The 19,688-nt window shown below is 37.6% G+C and overlaps 2 protein-coding genes across 2 annotated transcripts; both read left to right on the top strand.

The window, feature by feature from the left end:
* Positions 1 to 361: 361 nt before the first annotated feature.
* Positions 362 to 2,853, top strand: LOC131772431 (uncharacterized). The gene is made up of 2 exons (XM_059088319.2): positions 362 to 510; positions 1,779 to 2,853. Exon 2 carries the CDS (start codon positions 1,782 to 1,784, stop codon positions 2,295 to 2,297), a length of 516 nt encoding a protein of 171 aa, XP_058944302.2. The 5' UTR covers positions 362 to 510; positions 1,779 to 1,781; the 3' UTR covers positions 2,298 to 2,853.
* A 3,678-nt stretch (positions 2,854 to 6,531) lies between these two features.
* Positions 6,532 to 19,541, top strand: LOC131772438 (uncharacterized). The gene is made up of 15 exons (XM_059088326.2): positions 6,532 to 8,120; positions 9,736 to 9,912; positions 10,558 to 10,844; positions 11,854 to 11,965; positions 12,902 to 13,210; positions 14,199 to 14,272; positions 14,947 to 15,129; positions 15,374 to 15,547; positions 15,998 to 16,144; positions 16,639 to 16,719; positions 16,990 to 17,170; positions 17,711 to 17,771; positions 18,062 to 18,128; positions 18,697 to 18,777; positions 18,926 to 19,541. The coding sequence occupies exons 1-14, from the start codon at positions 7,977 to 7,979 to the stop codon at positions 18,743 to 18,745; spliced, it is 2,046 nt and encodes a 681-aa protein (XP_058944309.2). The 5' UTR covers positions 6,532 to 7,976; the 3' UTR covers positions 18,746 to 18,777; positions 18,926 to 19,541.
* The last annotated feature ends 147 nt before the right edge of the window (positions 19,542 to 19,688 follow it).

Genomic DNA, 19,688 nt, shown 5'->3' with positions numbered 1-19,688 from the left:
AAAGTTATGTACTCTGATATCGCTGATTAAAATTAATCATGAATTGATTGTCGAAACTTTCCAGATTTTCAAAGTTGACCAAAATGGGGGAGCCTAACTTGCAGTTCCATACATTCATCAATTAGATTAACTTAACTTACAATGATCAAATAATTGTGTTTTATTTACGTAATTTCGTCTATTTCTTTTAAAATTCTTTATTCTGGTATCGCTGATTAAAGTTATTCATGAATTTGTTGTCGAAACTTCCAAAAAAATCCAGATTTTCACCGCTGACCGAAATGCGTCGCACGGAAATTAATCGCAGGCTCATCCTTCTAGAAGTTTATTGACGTCATATGGGTTGTGTGGCATACTTCACAATCTTTCACATACTATTCTTTGTGGCTGCACAGGAACGACTTTTATAGTAAATCCTTCTCAAAGTCTTCGATTGACGTTGTTGAGAACACACAGCTAGAGACTCCAATCTCGCTTCTGGGCGACTTGACCGAGCGTTAACTTGAAAAGGTGAGCAAATTTCCTTCTGTTTACTCGATTATTTACTGCCGTTCTGTCACATGACTCACGCTTGATTACGTGCTGATTCAGATGGTTTAAAGCATTTTAGTCGAATGGCACTCTTCTCGATTGACTTAATTGGCGAACGCATATTTAAAGGCGCTTCAATTTGCCTGCCATTTAATTTCACCGAGGTGAAAATAAAATTTGATATATTTTAAAGCTATATTGGGCCTTAGATGACCACTATATGTAGATTGCTTCAAGCGACTGTCTTTGCTTCTCTAAGATCTGTCTTCGTCTAACAAAAATGTATAGAATTTTTCTCGCAAAATCACGCCACTGATCATGTCTCCCACTACTATATCTGCGTCTGTTACTCCAATTTCTTGACGGCTGTTTATATCTTTTGTACCAGCATCAACTGAATCACTATTCTTCCAATATTTATTGACATTGAACGTTAAATCTAGCTCTTTAATTCATGACATCATGTCACGCTACCTACCTTGAGGGCACACAATCTAGGTGTCTCTACCTCACCTGTAAGTAAGTCACACTCGAATTGATTTTGGGAATTTTTCGTATTTTATTATTATTTATTATTTACATTTTGCTTTTTTTTTCTATGTAAGCTGTGAGCATAAAAATAACTGAACAGAGCTCAGCCTAAACATCTCGAGTGAATCATATGATGCATTCTCCATCCATCAAGCGATTGCATCTTATCTAAGATTACTGCCGACAAAAAAGGATTGTTTACCTAACTTACTGCTATATCAAAGGCGATAAAACCTTGTTTTGAGATGTTTAAACACTCCTAGAAATTTTGCCATTGATCCCATGCAAAAAAAACCCGAGGTGCCCGGTGGGTGGACAGAATGAGGCGAGGCATATTAAGCAAAACGTTCGCGTGTGTTTATATTTTGTCTTTAGCTTATTTCTGCGAAGGCTGGTGATCTTATTCGATCTAGACCTTTAAACTTATAGCTTTTACATCGTTGGTGACCTTACTAATGAAATCGGATCAAAAGCCTACAGACAAAAAATGAGTTCAGTTATTTTATTTTGTCGTTATATTTATAACATGACCGTTAATAATTAATTAATTCGCCTTACTCGAACAAGCGCTCACATTTTCAAGAAGGGGAATCATAAATTTCTCATTCCGAACTAGCTAGAAAGCGCATCGGTGTAACATGAGCGGGATATACTGACTACCCTAGCTTTTCTTGTTTTGTACTTATCAAATATGTATATGAAACCTGTCTCCGCAGATTATGGGCAACGATCCGTCGAAAAAGGGAAAGGAAAAACCAGTACATCCAAAGATAGTCTCCAAAGGAAAAAACAGCTCCAAAAATCTCCGTTTGCTAATTTTACACGACGTAGGGTCCAAGCCACAGATGGATGCCGTTGATCATTTCTGCGATGCAGTAAACGCCTTTAAACCTCCAGGAAGCTTAGTAATCAAAGAGGGAGATGTGAAAATCCTGGAACTTGATGTCTCAAGTTGTCTTTCTGGTAATTCCCTCACGGATGCGAAGCAGTGGATTAGCGAATGGCTGGGTCAAAGTGGCGTGGTTCTCGTTTGCTTGCTGTCAAGTCAAGATGTACAGCCTTTCGCGGATGATATTAATTTGCAAGGAGGGAAGATCGTGGCGTTTTCCTTTGGAAAATGTTCGACTTCATGGAAGGAATGTGTTTCTTTGAACGTCGACTTCAAAGCTGTGAGAAGCCCAAGCGATTTTGAAGAACCGTTGAAAGAACTTATTGCCGTTGTTAGAGCAGAGTGAACGGAATGGAACTTGAACAGGTCATCTAGATGTAGCAAAAGAGCCAGTAATTCAGTAATTTTAAGCCAGTTTTCCATTGTTTCTGAAGTAATCTAAATCCAGGATTATTTTGATATAAATCTAACTCCCTCCGTGATTGGTCCAGGAATGAACTCCCGCCACTGTCTCAACCAATAAGATAGGATTTTAAGTCCAATCGTGTTTTCGTCACCATTGTTTTCCCACATTTCACTTCGTTTCCATGCTTCTTTTTTTTTAACTCTCATTGGCTCCTCTCCCTTTGCCTTTGAATTTTCCTGTGCTCTGATTGGCCATTGTAATAATCTGAGCATTGCTCAAACGGCACTCCACAGAAAATTACTCTATAGTGTCAAAATATACGTTGGCAGTATTAAAATCACGATGAAAATGAATCGGCCAAATATTTTTGAAACAGTCATAATTTGTATTTTAAACAAATTAAACTTGCTTTCGGATAGTAACTAGAGCCGTTTGATTTTCAACATTTTCCACTAGGTTCGGTAATTTGTGGCACGAATAAATGTTTATTTTATGACGTTCTTGTTTGTTTGTTTGGTCTACGAAATCTTTTTTTAGTGAGTTCTTCTTTTGATCATGTAATGTTATTGAACACGTGAGTTAATCCGGCTCAAACTATTCGTTCATTTACGTTTAAAGCTTAAAAAAAGCTACCAAAGTTTTGCACTATAAGGGCGTTGACTACGTGAATTGTGACGATAGGTTTTTCGCAGTAAAAGTACTTTTGCTGGGAACGCAACAATAACCGGGATAATAGCTCGATAAAAACCACTTGGCAGCGGGAAAGAAAACTCGTCAAGGTTTCCCTGGCTCACGGATCGACTCGAGACCTGCTTCAAGCGAACTTGTTGTTTGGTTCCACAGTAACTTTATTTTAGTTCATGTCGGCAACCGACCTGACCTCTAGCCTACTTTACTTCGTAATCGTAAAACAATCGTCAATTTGAACGCCACGCGGTCGTCTATGTAATCTAAAAAGCTTTCCAACATACTTCCTTGAGTGCTATGGAGCGCGTGGCTCTATTGTTCTCTAAATTTTCTATAATTGAATTGCAGAACAAAAGAAGCAGAAAACTGGTCTTTTTGTAGTTAAGCGATTTCATTCAATTATCATATTTGTTCGGAAAGAATTTCAAAACTAAGAAACGGATACAATAGACTATAGGCCATCAAAGAGAGCAAACCAAGTCATTTTCACGGCTTTCATATTACAAACACCTGTCCTTAAGTTCGGAAAAGCGGTAACGTGGGAAATTATCCTATGAGAGGAAAGGGAACTTACGAGCACGAACTCAGCTGCCAACTTAATGTCTCGAGAATCAATTTTCCAGAAGGCTCATCAGCACTTACATTTATATTTCCAGAGAGAGCATTGACGCATATTTACATGCACTTTCAGCGGTAATGGTCATCGAAGCACCGAATTTCGTTTTTTCGACGATGAATGCGGTTTTATCTGGATTCGCGAGAGCGAAGGTGTGTTTTCCCGAGCTATGTGAAAGAAGTAGTGATAGATAGTCGCTTAAAAAAACCTTTGTGCTGATGATATTTATTGTCTATCCCGTCTCATTGATCGGTTGAAGTGATAAGATTCATTAGAGTATATAAACGCAGCTGTGATGTTTTAGACAATTAAGCGTGCACATTTGAGAAATATTTCAGCAATAGACGCCCTTTTATTTTTCTTCATAGCCACATAGCCTTTTCTTAACACTAAGGCAGTTGCGTGATGCAGTCAATCCCGAGGGCTCGCCAGATTCTCTCGATTTCCTCCAACTCTTTAAGCAGGTGTTACGATTGGGATAATATAGACACGATAAGAGTCCTCTATACCTTTAATAATTCAAGTTCGCAGAATAAATGAAGGCAGATTCTAAAGTATCAATTTATTAGTTTCAAAGAATGAAATCAAATAAACGCTCAATTTGGGCGCTGTAAAGCTGTAACCTAAAATAGAATCGTACGATTCTACGAAGTTTCTGAAAGGATGTATTTGAAAAATTCACTTGATTAGTCCTATTGTCCCTATCATATGCTTTTTTTCGCTTTTACCTCAAAAATAATTACAATAAAATCACTTTGAAAGTTGTCACACGTGATGACGTTAAGACTGAGGTTATATAAACTCAATAAGAGTCCTCTAACAGATTCGCATAATAAATGAAGGCAGGTTCTTAAATTTAATTTTAAATCAAATGTCATCAACAAGTAAATAAATCAGCTTTTTTTCTAAAGGTTTCGAAAAAGAATACGTACTTTTCGCACTGGGAATAGTTCGCTTATAGACTAGGCACGTGGCAAAATAAAACATAATTTACACTTTCTCTTTGAGTAATCGATATGCGTTATTGTTATTTCACGTGACAATAATTTCAAAAATTGCAGGTTGAAATGAAAACAACATTAAAAATACATAACATTTTCTTATATGTAAAGTGAAAATGAAATCTTTGTCATATCCACTCAGCCGGTTGAAAAGTGAAAGAACTTGCTGCTGAGGGATGGCAAACAACACTGTGAAGCGTGTGCTTATACTATACAATCCAAAATCAGAGCACACAAGCGACATTATAGATCATTTCTGCGACGCTTTAAATGCTGCGAAACCCTATGGATGCGTCAAAGTCTCGCCTGATGACGACATTGTGGAATTTTCGGAAAACGAACGCGAAGCAATCAAGGAACGTTTTGTAAAATGGCTGGAGGTCCCTAATAACATTGTTGTTGTGTGTATCTCGAGCTCAATACCGCGTGAAGATTTTACTAAAGACCAAGTACAGCTAAGGAGCAAAATATTTCCTGTTTGTTTTGGAAATAAGATTCCTTCTCACTGGCTTCCAGGTGAATGTTACAGTCTTGGTTTGGCGGACACCGCAGCGATAAATGAGCCGAATCAATTTCAAGGCGACGGCTGGGACATGCTTATGGCTGCCATTCGAGGAGCGAAATAAAACACTGATCAAGAACTCTAGATCCTCATAGAAATGAGACATTTTTCGTCGGCGTGTGCAAGATTTTTTCTGTCCTGGCCAGCTTGCTAACAGTCCAAAGTTCGATATTTTATCCGGCCGCTGTAGTTGAGAAAATCAGTTTAGAAGGTAGGAGCGTAAATCTCACTTTATTGAAAAAAACATTTTTTTAGAATAGATCTCGAAGACAAGGGCTTGGTGCCGTTCGAGAAACGTAATAAAACACTGAATAAGAACTCTTCATAGAAATGGAACACTTCTGTTACTATGCAAGATGTTTTCGCTGTTCAGGCCAGCTTATTTGAAGGCATTTTTATCAGTCCAGCTTTCTTGAAGGCACTTTTATCAGTCCAAAGTTCGCTTTCCGATCCCGCCGTAGTTCAGTTCGAAATGTTTTTAAAAGGTAGATATCATTTTATCAAAATATTTTCTTAGAATAAGGTAATTAAGCAAGAAAACTTTAAATTTCAGTTTTATGAACAAAGTTCAGTTATATCAGGTGATACCGCGTGATCAAAATAAGCATAAATTAGCGAGCTTCCAGCACTCGCCAAATAAAATTATAATAATAATAATAACCCAGAAAAGTCGTGAATTCAGCAGACGGATTCTATACAAACTTAAAAAATTCATGTATCATTCTATTATTTTGTCGAAAAGATTAGCGACTGTGGAGTTTTTTAATTAAAGGTTGCTTTGAAATGTATGAATGTTGTGGAATCGTTTTTTTCTTGATTACAATCAAAATTACAGAAAGATCGGAATGACGCATAACTGTGTTCTTTGTGTGTTAAATTTTTTTGCGATTCATTAAAAGTTCTGGGATTTTTCGGAAATGTAATATTCTAAATAGAATAAGAATGGCAGACTAAAATGAGACAAATTACGAGCAGATGAAGGTAGTTGAAAGAATGAAATCAGATAAAGCCTTATATGGGCGCTGTAAAGCTCAACCTTAAATTCCAAAAAAAATATTTTATATAGTTTCTCAAGAGAAGTATTTAAAAAAAATCCACCTGATGAGTTCTATTCTCCTTGTCATATGATTTTTTCTCTTTTACCTAGAAAGGGATTACAATAAATTAGATCCAAATAAAGTCATTTTGAAAGTTGTCACACTTTCCGGTTTTGGGTTGGTATCACATCCGTTTTGGTTTTTGAGCCAATCAAGAGCCAGAATTGAGCCAAACCTTCCTTTGCGTGACCTGTGGGTTGTTGATTTGGCTCCGAATTATTTTGAAGTGTTTCTCGACTATTTAAAGGGTTCAAGCGTCCAACTTCTCGTGTGCTTAGTTCAAGCATTGACTTAACTCACGGGAAGTTGGACGTTTGGACTGTAATCGACGAAATTCTTGCTCTCGAACTGTGAAAAGCCGATCGGTTTTGCATCCTACGTGAATTTTCACTTATCAGACGTTACAACTATAATCACTGGTCCGATTTCTCACGATTCCAATTTGCAATGGGAAAGGACTCCAAACAGACGAAAGATGTCAGAGCCGCGAAACTCACTCCTGTCAGCAGTAGAAAAGGGGGAACTAAACATGCGCTTTTCCTGTACAAATCAACATCAGAGCGCTCGAGTGAAATTATGAAATATTTCTACGACGCTTTGAATCAGGTTAACCCTCCTGGTTGTGTGGCAATGTCAAGAAAAAACGCTGTCAACTTATTGGAACAGGATAATGTATTAATCAAAGATCGAATTTTGAAATGGCTGGCAGTTCCTAACAATATCGTCATTTTGTGTATCTCGAGCTCAACCGATCAATCGGTAATAATACCGCGTGAAGACTTCACCAACGATCAAGAAAAGCTACCGAGCAAACTACTTCCTTTATGCTTTGGAACGGAGATCCCTTCACAATGGTTTGGGGGTAAATGTTACAGCCTTGGTGTGGAAAACCCCGATAAGATACAGCGGCCGAACGAATTTGAAGGCAAGGGCTTAGATTCACTTGTAGCGGCGATCCTAGGAGTCGCGTAAAACACCATTGAACTATAAACGCTAAATGTAACATTGGAACAAATTTGTAAATATAAACGTTTTTGGTATCCATTTCCAATTAGCGATTCGAATGAACAATCTGAACTACCAGATTTGGTATTTGTAAAGATGGGTGTATTTTCCTTTTTAAATTATTTCATAAATATGCGAAATAAAATTTTTCAAAGAAAAAATACATAACATCGAGTATGTAATTTCTGATACAACGTTATTTCGAACGCTATTTAGAAGTCGCCGTGAAATAAGAACTTTAGTAATATGATTATGCTCTGATAAAATTATAATTCTCTTCCGAGCATTTTTAGAGAGGGGAAAGCGGAGGAAAATAAACCTACAATCCGCGCTGGCTTTTATCGGTGCGATGTGTCGATCAGGGCTAATTTTCATTCACATCAAGATATAATTCCTAATAAACTTTCCGCGGTGTATGTTGACTGCGTAGGAAATAACCTTATCGATCCAAATAAAGGAAGGTTATTTGGAGCTCTCGATTTCCGGTTTCTCCTTTGTTCCACTTCCGTTTTGTTCGAGAGCCAATCAGGTGTGAGAATAGACCCGAAGCTTCTGGATCGTGACCTGAGGGAAATTTGCGCTGGTTCAAAATATTTTGGGCTGATTTGTCACGAATGGGCAGGGTTTGCTCCAAATTTACCTGCTACTATTATGGCGAAAAAGAAAGATGCATATACAGTGATTCCAGTCAACGTTGAGGAGAAGGAAATGGAAGAGATGCAGCCAGTTACGGATAAAACCGATCAAGCCGAAGATGAGATGGAAGAACGCTTTGATAAAGAGTTCTGGCTGATGGTAAGAATTTGCAAAATTGTATTTGTCGCTTAGAGCTTCGACTTTTTACAGGAGTAAACCTCACAAACACTATGCAAGATGTAAGCACTTTACATTACAACTCTATGTTGTATATTGTAAAGCAATAAGCGACATTTTGAAATTTTTGTTTACAAGCTGCCTCACAAATTATAATGGCCAATATACTGATCTTTTTAAAGTTATGTAGCCCTTCAGTGCAAAATTCGTGGACTTTGTGTATGCTCTTTCACAACAAAATGCTCGGATTATTCTTGAACTAGTTTTTGAAACACTAGTAGCCTGAAAGGTCGCAGTTAAAAATTAATTTGACCCTGAAAAGGGTCATTTTATTAGAAAACTAAGCGCACAAATAAATCCAATATTGTTATTGATATGAAATCAAAGTCTCCAGTATGAGCTTACCCCTCTTAGTAACGCCTTGAACTGATTGATAAGTATCTTCTCCTAATATCAACATTATCCAGCACATAGATGACCGCGTGACGAAATATATATTTAGCCAGAGGTTGTTATCCTGATAGATTGTAAATTAGCTAGATATTAGATCAGGCCCTGGTTGTTTAAAGGTGGATAACGCTACCCACTGGTAGATATTGTGCAGTATGTAATGGTAATAGGACTGAGTGGAGTCATATGAGTAATAACAAACTTGCATGACTTAGCAGCAGGGGTCTGATTTGTTTATTACAAGTATGATTACAGATGGAATGGGATGATGCAAAGTCTTATTACCAATTTATCATAAAAATGACAATTTCTGAGAAAGGATGAATAGCCAAGTTATGGAAGTAAGGAAAATTTGCGTTAAAAGACTAAACCACAACTTTGAATGTGATTGGCTTATTGAACTTGTGGATAACACTGTCTAATAACAAACTGTCCAATAACAAACTGTCCAATAACAAACTGTCCAATAACAACTTGGCATCAATCAGTTGGTGAAAAATACGAGTTTCTTAAACCAACCACAACTGAGAAAATTGAAATTTTTATCATCAGTTTTGTTATTTCTTCTCTTCTGGATGGTAATTTATTGGTTGAATAGGGTTTTATGCCCTTCAAACATATCCCAGCACTCAGAAAGGTGACAATAGATATTCTCAGAATAAAGGCCAATGGGAATATCTTAAATAACCGTGCACTATGTAAATAATTTACAAAAACTAGGTGAATCAGTTCATTTACAAAGGCTTCTATATATTTAACCCCTTGAATGGCCATACCATTGTGCATGCTGTGTGCAATAACAGTTTCACTGTAAATCAAACAAGAAATGCAAAGGTTACATGCAAAGACCTTTGGACATAAAAACTCATTACCAGTCTCCCTAAAAATCTCCCCTGAATCTCTGGTGCTGATCAAACTTGCTTCTGGTATGCCGAGATTTTGAATGAATCTCTTAAAATATTGATGTACTCAGTACATCATGCTGGCACCAGAGAAGATAACATTTTGATGTACTCAGTACATCATACAGGCACTCAAGAAGTTAAGATCTTCACAACTGGAATAACTTAAAATGGCCCAAAAATTAACATCATTTAAATGAACAATTTAATTTTAGCAATTGCCTAATTGTACATGTAATACTTAGGTTCAAAACAAAGTGAAAGATGCAAACCTTTCATGGAATAGAGCAATGGATGAGGTCAGAGTGGATCGGCTAATCAAAAAATATGACAAAAATGCTCTTCTTGTCATCATTCAAGACTGGCCACAGAAGAAGAAATACAGAGATAAACCAGAACTGATCCCAAGTTTGGAGTATCTGGTATGGAATTGCTGTTGTTTTAAGCTCCTTACACCTTAATATCAGTTTGTATATTCTCTATACTGTTCTCTGTACTTTTCCTAAGGTGCTAGAAAGGAGAATTTGTTTAAAAATCAAGAGCTAATTGAGTTGGTGATCATATCCTTTATTCTTGAGGCCTTATTGTGTGATTCAGGGGTGATATTGTAAGGAGGAATAAGTTGCTGGTTGCTTCTTGAAGGGGGGGGGGAGGGGAGGAGGAGGCAAAGAGTTAATTTTTTACTCAAATGGTTCAGGTAATGTTTTGCAATTACCTATAGTAGCAGCTGTTCAATGCTTGTAAGTGGTGCAGCATTATTTTGCATGTGCTCCAGGTTGCCAAGTCCTTTTTGAAATGACAGTGTTCCTAATCAAACTTTTGATATGTTTGAAGAGGGTTTTTGAGCAGTTCGTAGGTTCTTCAGAATTTCAAACAGCAGGAATTAAGTTTTAAAGCAGTGGTATTGTTAGGAAACATTAGATGCCAGTCATTTTTGGGCATTAAGAAGTTATAAGGGAAACAGAAAAACTTTGAATCTTCTAATGTTGCAGAAACCATGGTTAAGGGTCAAACAGCATGAACTGCTGAACTTAAAAAGGTAGTTTTTCTTTTACTTTCAACCTTAGATCAGTCGCCTAACAGAGATAATTCTTGAGAGGGACACAGAGGAAGTCTACAAATTTTTCCGTGTTCCAAAAGATAGTGATTCAGCCCAACCGACACTACTGCATCTGGCAGCAGAACAGAACTTCTTGCATGTCACAAAGTCATTGGCAGAACGTTACCCAGGTCTGATGTACCTGTGGACCCGCAAGAAAGACAATAATCCCAGTAGTTTACCAGTTGAATTGGCCTTAAAGAAATACAAAGATGACACAGCAGCTTATCTAATATCTCAAATGAGGCACGATCGGTGAGTTTCTACTGCCTCTGTTGAGTTAACCCTTTAACTCCCATTAGTGACCAAGAAAGAATTTCTCCTTACAATATCAATACAATATCAACCACATAAGTGATGAGAATTAAGAAAAATATCAATTTGGGGATAATTAGTTCATTCAATACTAAATTCTCTGTTACTAATATGATAAGAATTGTATGGTTGACAGAAAAGAGAATCACAAATTTGATCTGGGAGTTAAAAGGTTAACACACTCAGATCTGTATACTAACAAGGCAACTACTGTAATAATAAGGGAGTTCTGTCCAGATTACCACTGTCTCACTGAAAACTTGGAAGAGATAATTTGATTCATTGACACTTCTCTGACAAGTTGTCTGATTTTTTTTTTCTTTCCATTTTTTTTTTTTTCATGATATATTCATTCCCTCATCTGCAAATTTATATTCATTTCTAGTTCTCAATATGATCATACACAAATTAATTTAATTTCAAAAGATCTACAGAACTTAAATACCCAGCTTGTATTAGTAATAGTTTTTTTGCTTTGGATAACTAGTTATGTTGATTTTTAATCTTGAAATTAATCTTTTTAATCTTAATCTGTAATTATTCTAATTCTGTAAACAGTTAACCCTTAACTCCCTGAAGGGATTAACAAGTAACTTCTCTCTATAATATCTAAACATTATCTAGCAAACACGTTATGAGAATATTCATTCTTATCAGGTCAAAGTTGTTACCTTGATCTGACACCAAATTCTCGTATCTCATTTACAAGGAAATGTGTAGAGCCAGAGGGGAGAATTAACAAACTGATCTTGGGAGTTAAAGGGTGAACAAATTGTTGATATTGATAAAAAGGAAATAGTCAATTAGTATAGTCATTCTGATGAAATTAGTCTTGCAAACAGAAATATGACTGGTGACCTGTGAACAAGTACACAAATTGATAAACCTGGAAAATTTTGGCACCAGAATGAAATAATGGTTTTTGTGACTGATTTGCTTGTTTCTCCAGAGTCCAGGAACTGTTCCTTTGTAAAGATGATGAGGAACAGTCAAGTGCAAAGTTTTTTTTTGGACATTACATCAGTTACAAAAACCCACGGACAAATGAACCTGGCATGAAGGTAGAGAAAAGTTTGTAAAGTATAGTTCTTAAAGGGTCATTGTCAGAAAGATTATTGTAGCTGAGTGTTAACTTTTTGGTGTCATCCTCTTGAAATATTTTTATCATAATGATTGTTGTTGTGTTTTAAACTTTCATGTAGTTGAAGGGGATTGATAGATGTTGCTATTAGAGTCTATTTGATGTCTGTAGACAAAATATCAGTCACAGTTTAGTGTACAACATTCCTTTTCAGAATGCAACCCCCAACCTTCACAGTGCATGATGACACCTTTTTCAGACAATTCCTTTGATGATAACTTTTATTATAGGGCATTCATTAGATGATTCATAAATAATATTTGAATTGGGAAACTGTGGGTTAATTTAAATGGGGTTATACTCTGGAAATTTTGACAACTTGGAAAAATAGTGAAAAAAGTATTATGTCATAGAACGTTTAAGATCTGCTGCTGTGATCATAGATTTCACTTTTGACTCAATTTTTTTCCATATTCATAATTTTCAATGATAATTTTCTCGTTTTGAAAGTCAAGTGGCTTATTAACATTACCTTGATCCCTGATTAGAGAGTAATTTCTCCTTCAATTCACCTTTAGTTTTAGTCTCATTAACCCTTAATCTGCCAAGATTTCATTAGTAATTCTCCTTACTGTCTGCCATACAATTTATGTGATGTTAGTTTAGAGAATTTGGAATTGGATCAACCAATAATCTCCTTATTCATATCATTCTTTATTCTCATTACTTGTCTGCTTCATATGGTACTGATAGTGTGAGGAGAAAATCTGTCTTGGTCATTAGTGGGACTTAAAGGGTTAAAGCCAAATACCTGTGTGAACATGCACTTGATTTCTGTGATGTTTATGTAGTTATTCACTTTTAAACTCTTCTGTCATTTTCTTTGGTCATAATTTTATGTTTTGCTTTCATTCAGAAAACAGTTATAGCAATTTTAGACAAGCTTATAAATCCTCATTGGCCATACCTGCCACGTGGGATGGAATATGACGATAATGAAGAGGATATTGCAAGATCTTTAAGTAGCGTTCCTGATGACCCCATGAACTATGACTTTTTTTATCACGTACTGGAAGCGGACGAGAGCGGAAGACAGCCAAAAATAGAAGTGGCTACCGAAGTTGATGAGCAAGGAACTCCAATCAAGACTGAAACTGTGTCTAACCTGAAATTTAACCACAAGTCTCTATCATGTTTGAGACGAATTGCAGAGAGTGGAAATAAGGTATTTTTTATCATTTCAGTTGCTCTGATGAAGGGTTAATGCTTGAGATGTCAGCTTACAAACTCTCTATGGGGGCTAATTAACATTATCAACTCAAGTTGTTACACCAAATTATCTTTTTATGCTTCCCAAACAATACGGCGTCTCAGTTGCTATAGAAACCTACCCCTTAATGTTTTTGGTTAGTTGATCCTTTCATGCTCAGGAGCAATCCAAAGATGATTAGCATTAGCACTGCTACTCTGCTTCACATGGGATGCCAGTCGTTTACAAAGCCCTCCCCTCCCTCCACCCTCAGCATTTCCCTAGGTTTTCGCCCTTTAGGTTCACTGGTACCTTGTTATACCTGTGTACCTCTTTTTATCTGGATTCCAGTCCAGCGCGTGCCATACAAGTTTCAGTGCGTCTCACCTATCAAGAGTGGAGTCCTGTTTGATCTTCTACCTCGAGTATCTAACTCTTTGAAATTTAGTATTATGAACTGAGTTGATAACGTAAATTGGCCTAAAGAGTTTCAAACTTACGTTTCGAGCGTTAGCCTTTCGTCAGAGCGAAACGTCAGCTTTAGAACTCTTTACGGTGGCCAATTTACGTTATCAACTCAGTTCATAATACTAAATTACCCTGTTCAGTATACTCTCCCACCGACGCAGCAGCACAGTTTCTTCAGAAACTTACCCCTTTTTATCTAACTCTTGAATAAATTATAACAAGCTTTCTATCTCGGACTAAGTCGCTTAATTTTTTTCCTTGAAATTTTGGCCCTTTAATATCAAAAGAAGAATTAGTTGCAACTGAACTTAAATCTCCTTTTCAGTCGTTGTTTGTTCTTCTCACGCAACAGATTTTCATCCACGCAAGGAAATGTGGTTTTAATGTAAGCAGCTTTTGGTGTGAGAGAGAACGCGTGACTGCCTTGTGTGACTACCTTGCGTGACAAATTCAAACAACGCCTTGCCTGCAACCACACTTATTTTGGTTTTTTCAGGCAGCAGTGCAACACCCTGTTGTGCGAATGTTAGTCTCCAGAAAATGGAACAAGTTTGCTCACTGGTGGTTTTGGTAAGAGCCTCTTTGGTACAGATGATGAAGTCTTGTGTTTAGTCATCCAAGACAGGCCATAAATAATCTTAGTACACGGTTGAACTCCATGATCTGACCTTTGACTCACCCTCTTGCTGCTACTCATTTCCCTCAAGCTGCTACTCTTGTAAAAAAGTTTCAAGAATCTGTTGTTAGGCAAAGGTATCAACTTTTAACAGATGAGTATTCTCATTACCCGTTTGCTGGCTAATGTATTGGTCTTCTTAGGAGAAGTTACTCGTTAATAATTTGTGGGAGTGAAAGGGTTAAGCTGATGAACTCTTCTCTTCCGTCTCGCTGAAATTCCCATCTTTTGTTGAGTTTCTTTTCATGCAGCCTTCTTGTTAATACCAACGTGATAAAATCACTTGTTTTTACACGTGATACTTTCTACATCTTGAAATGGTAGACCAAATTTTCAAGAGTATCATTGTTAATCTTCTTCAGCTTTGTTCCTTCATGGTTCGTTATTGTCTATGAAGAGTTTTTTCATTTTACTGCGATAACATTTTTCTAGCCTCTTCCAAGTTGTTGCCACTGCAGTTCTGCGCATTGCAATAAATGACTCGAAATTTCTACGCGCAGGCTCAGTCATCGGCAAAGCCACACGTAATTTCCGCAAATGTTAAAATTTAAATCTCTTCCTATTTCAGTGTTGAAGGCTCTTTCTACATTGTGTTTTTAACACTGTTATCTTACGCCCTTATCTACGGCTCGACGCTTGACGATCCAACTCAGTACGGTGGCAGAGCGAATGGCCTGCGTTTGTTCTGTGAAGTTCTTTCCATTATCTTCCTTATGTTTTACTTCTTTGAAGAGGTCAACCAAGCAGAACGGTCAGTATTTCAACCTAACTTAAAAAATTTACATAAAAAATGGTTAGATTCAAGTTGAAAACTAGTTTGACTTATGGAAAATTGTTCAACTGTGTGCTAAAAGTAATCCGGCAGATGAGCGTTCTCACTACTGCGCCATCTCTGCTAAGCTTCTATTTGGAATAGATTTCAAGGAAGTTAATTATGTTCTAACAGCCCAAGAGGTTCAAGTAACCGTCGGTTTAACTGCTGTGTTTATTTTCAGGGAGCGGAGAACTTATTTCAAGGATCCGTACAATTATTTTGATTGGTTGGGTCTCATTTTGACCTTCCTTGTGATTCCTCTTCGATTTGCCGAAGTCAGATATCAGTGGAACGTGGCAGCCCTCGGTTATCTGTTTAATTTTCTCCGACTTTTCAAGTTTTCGTGCGTTACAAGGTAAACTGCTTATATGCATCGCTTGGTTTTTGAAATGTTTCTTGATCTCCTCGGCTCCAGCTTCTTTGAAAATAAGTGTGTCATGCAAATAAGTCAGAATTGAGAATTGTCGATGTGTGGTTGCTTCGAATCTACATTTGCGGCCACTGGAAGCTTCGCCCCATTACAAGTTCGCCCACTCTGAGTTCGTTCCCGTTACGACGAAGAACGTCTCATTTTTGGTATATCGCGGAGGAAAAACAAACTGTATTTAGATGATATTTTGTACCCATCTCGATCATGTTTTGTTATTAGCTAAAACGTTTCTAGAAACCGATCTTTAGTTATCTTTCATTTGTCGAGACAAGTTGGTGTCAGGAGCGAACTTCTTATGGGCAAACTCTACATAAACCGCACCTACCAGGATTATTCCGTCATCCAGTGCTGACTTTCTTAATTTTTGCTTCGTAGAACCACGGGTTTGTATACCAAGACTCTTGCTAGGATCATCTACCGCGATATCACTCGCTTTAGTGTGGTGTTTACCATAGTGTTTCTTGGATTCTGTGGCGCCATGTTTATGGCGCTGAAAGCTACTGGTTCTCAGGAGCTTTTTAGGTAAGGTAGTGGTGAAATCGAGTTTTCAAGCTAAGTCAGTTGCTCAGATTACTGGAGCTGATCTCAATTTCTGTAGCATGAAGCGTCAAGGGGTGTTGCGGCTTCCCCCGGATGGGATGCCAGTCCACGGCAGATTTCCCCCCCCCCCACCCTGTGCATTTCCTCAGGCTTCATTGCTGGTATTTCTCTGTACTCCAGGGGGGAAAGAGGCGCTGTGAAAGGAAAGCGTCTACCTGAACATATGTTGGGGTTACCTACGATGGAATTGGAGGAAGTCGCAAAACTTTAAGTCGCTTCAAATTTCAAAAGCTTGATATGCTGCGCAGAATGAATAAATTGGCACATGCAATGAGACTTAACTTTACTCACCACGAGCTTAAGACACCCTCGAACATATACGCTCCGTTGTTTGACGGCCAATCATTTCCCTTGTTAGTTGCTGAATTGTTATCAGCGCTGATGAAGCCATTACATTTTTGTGTTCTTTCTTTCAGTAATTACGCTTGGTTGATGTTAGCTGCCGTACGAGCTCTCGTCGAGCAGCAACCGGCCGAAGAAGACTACTCAAAGTTCAGGTGAAATATGATTTTGTTTCATTCAGCCCTCACCAGGCTGTCGGTCAGTGGAAACGATCGAAAAGAAAAAGGGGCGCTCCGTTTCCCTGAAAACTGAGGTTTTTCGCTCGCCCTGGCTCTTTCGCTCGTCTGCCCTGATTGAGAGCCAGAAACAGGTTTCATAACGTATTCTCTTGTTTTACTTTAAGTAGCCTTGTGAGTTCTCGGTTTGGAAACTGATGACTCTTTCAGTGCCACTTAATCAAACCGTTGTGTGTTGTTTTCCGTCAGCTGGTTGTCGATCTTGATACTTCTGGCTTACATGGCGATGGTTATCGTTATACTCCTCAACATTCTCATAGCCCAGCTGAGCTATACTTACAGTGAAGCAAAGAAGACCGCTAAGCTGCAATACGCCATCGACACCATGTTTATTGTCACCCGATTGGAGTTCAGCAGATATTCAAAATGGGTAAGCAATGCACTTATTCTTTTAAAATGCTTAGAATGCCATTCAATTTTTTAGTGCGCTAGATCGTCGTAATGGTGTGATCTAGGTTCATTACAAAGTCTCCTTTCGGTTTTCACCCTTATCATACGTGAAAATTTATATGCATGTGAAATTTTCCATGTGAAGGCGACTGAAAAGCATTCTAAGCTTGAGGAAAATCTTGCCTTCTCCACAAAGCGTTTTGAAGTAGTTTTGAGAGTTGTTGTTGGAGCGTACGCAAGTAAAACTTGAATTCACCCATGCGCTTTAGAACCTCGACGTCGATTTGTAGCTGGACCAATTGCAAATTTTGAACTAAAAGAACAATCTACAAATCTTCGTTAGTTCTGCAGGGTAAGATAGTAATTTGTTTCTGCTATTCGCCCTACATGTAAGATAATTATCGAGCAAAAGGAAATGCGCTCTGAGGATTCTTAACAACATCGGCTCTGGAGTGGTTGTTCTCGACTATTTAATTGTTGACGGCTAAGTAATTCATTTTACTTTGTTTTTTTTAATTAGAATTTAAGGATAAAGAACTACTTAGACGGTGCCTGGATAAGCGAGGAAGATTTAGCCAAAGGTATCTTCCCTAAATTTCCGTTGCAAATTTAATAGAATGGACAACGTAACGATCAACTTGTGTTTACGATCACAGTTTCGTCCTCAGAATTAAGTGTAGTAATTGCACAATGTAGGCCACCCCTGTTTGATGTTTCGTTTCCCTTTATCTTGCTTGAAATAAAAACAAAAAAATTGCGCAGGAAGCCATAATCTGGGGAGGCCTGGATGTGGAAGCCAGAAGGCCTGGTTACACATACACTTTCACTTACAGATGTTTTCCTAACCAACACAAAATTGTTTCATTCCCAGAACTTTTGGAATACACGGATAATCGACATCCTTTTGAGACAATGGAGGAAAGATTGACTGATATCAGGTGATTAGAAAAACCTAAAAACTGAGAACTACAAATATCGTCGTGTGTTTGTACTCTAGCACGTTTGTAATTGTGATGTTTATGACGGGCCTGGGGATGAGAAAGCCGAGCTTGCGAGGTTAAGCAAGAGGCCTGGATCAAAGAGCCTTCACTTTGAAGACCTTTATTGTTTTTTTTTTTTGAATAATTTCCGAAAAAGAGGCAGCAATCACTGTAGAAGCTTTTAATTTAATAAAAATGTACGTGAAAATTTACGCACTTCTGCCTGGCAGAAAAAGATTGCATTCTCATGTAATATGAGTGCAAAGTTGTAACACGGGTGCAAAGTTTTTACAAATAGCGCGCGCACACTTTCAAAATTTGTGTTGCCTTTCTGTGATGTTTTCTACATATACATTATTATCAAGTAATGACATGATTTCTCTTGCAATTTTATGAAATAGGCACACTTGCCTTACGGGCTCGTGCAATTTTGTCGTCCTTGAAAAATTTACTCGTGCTTATTGACACCAAATTGCACTCGACTTGTTAACTTTACTTAATAACGTCATTGTTCTTCCTCACTCAGGGAGATTATGAGAAAAGTTGTCAGGAAAGGGAAAGATAAGGAAGCTTAGAATGTTGTGGAAGAAGAACTGATTCTTTCAATGTGAGTAAATGTATTTGTTTGCAGAAGGTTGTAACTTTTATATTTTTCCTAAATTTCAACATCTTATTCCTTCAAATTCAAAAAGGGGGAAAAAGGAACATATTATTTTTCACTTTTTCATTTCGTGTTGTTATCTCTTGTTTTGTAGTGCTCGTACAGAAAAACTACTGGCATCAAAAACTAATCCTCAGTGAATGACGAGCCCTGTTCCATGAGACGTCAAGTGCTTGTCGATAAAGTCACTAGTTTGTTTTCCATCTGCACCAATTATGAGAACTGTGACTGGATGAATGGGAGGTATATTGAACATATGCAAATAGTCATTTTAAAAAGTAAACACCCAGCCCGATTTAGAAATAGACCTCGAAACCGTTTGACGGTTTCTATTAAGCTTCGTTTTTGACGGTTGATGGTAAGGAGTTCATGCTTTGTGAACCAGCCGCTCAAGCGTTGTAGTGGAGGTAACGATCACAGTGCAGTAAATCACAGCTATAGCTTTGTAGGCTTTTTAGCCGGACAATGTGGCAGTACATTGTGACGACCTTATAAAAAACCTACACCTTATATTTGTATCTCATGGAGTAATGAGCTAAGAAAGAAAATTATTCTCGTCTCGGTCCATTTTCCAATTTGTGTCAATTTGTGTAAGTGATAAGAAGTATGAACAGGTAATTTTCTGTGACTCAATTCAACGATAAGTCGACCCTCCTTTTAGGTAAATGTAATAGTCTTATGTGTTAATGCATTAAAGGAAAATTAGTTGAGACTTTGTGATCAGGTCAGTTTTTCTTACACAGCAATGCCCCAAACCTTAAAAGAAAGAAAGGAAAATAAAAAATTGAAAGTAAAATAAAGGGAGAAGGAGAGAATGAAAGAACGTACGAACAAATGTGGTTACGAACGCACGAACT

Source organism: Pocillopora verrucosa, chromosome 12 (genome assembly GCF_036669915.1).
Source record: "Pocillopora verrucosa isolate sample1 chromosome 12, ASM3666991v2, whole genome shotgun sequence".
In the NCBI taxonomy this organism is placed as follows: domain Eukaryota; kingdom Metazoa; phylum Cnidaria; class Anthozoa; order Scleractinia; family Pocilloporidae; genus Pocillopora; species Pocillopora verrucosa.
The sequence above is the reverse complement of the archived record's forward strand: the minus strand, read 5'-3'. Positions and strand labels throughout refer to the sequence as shown.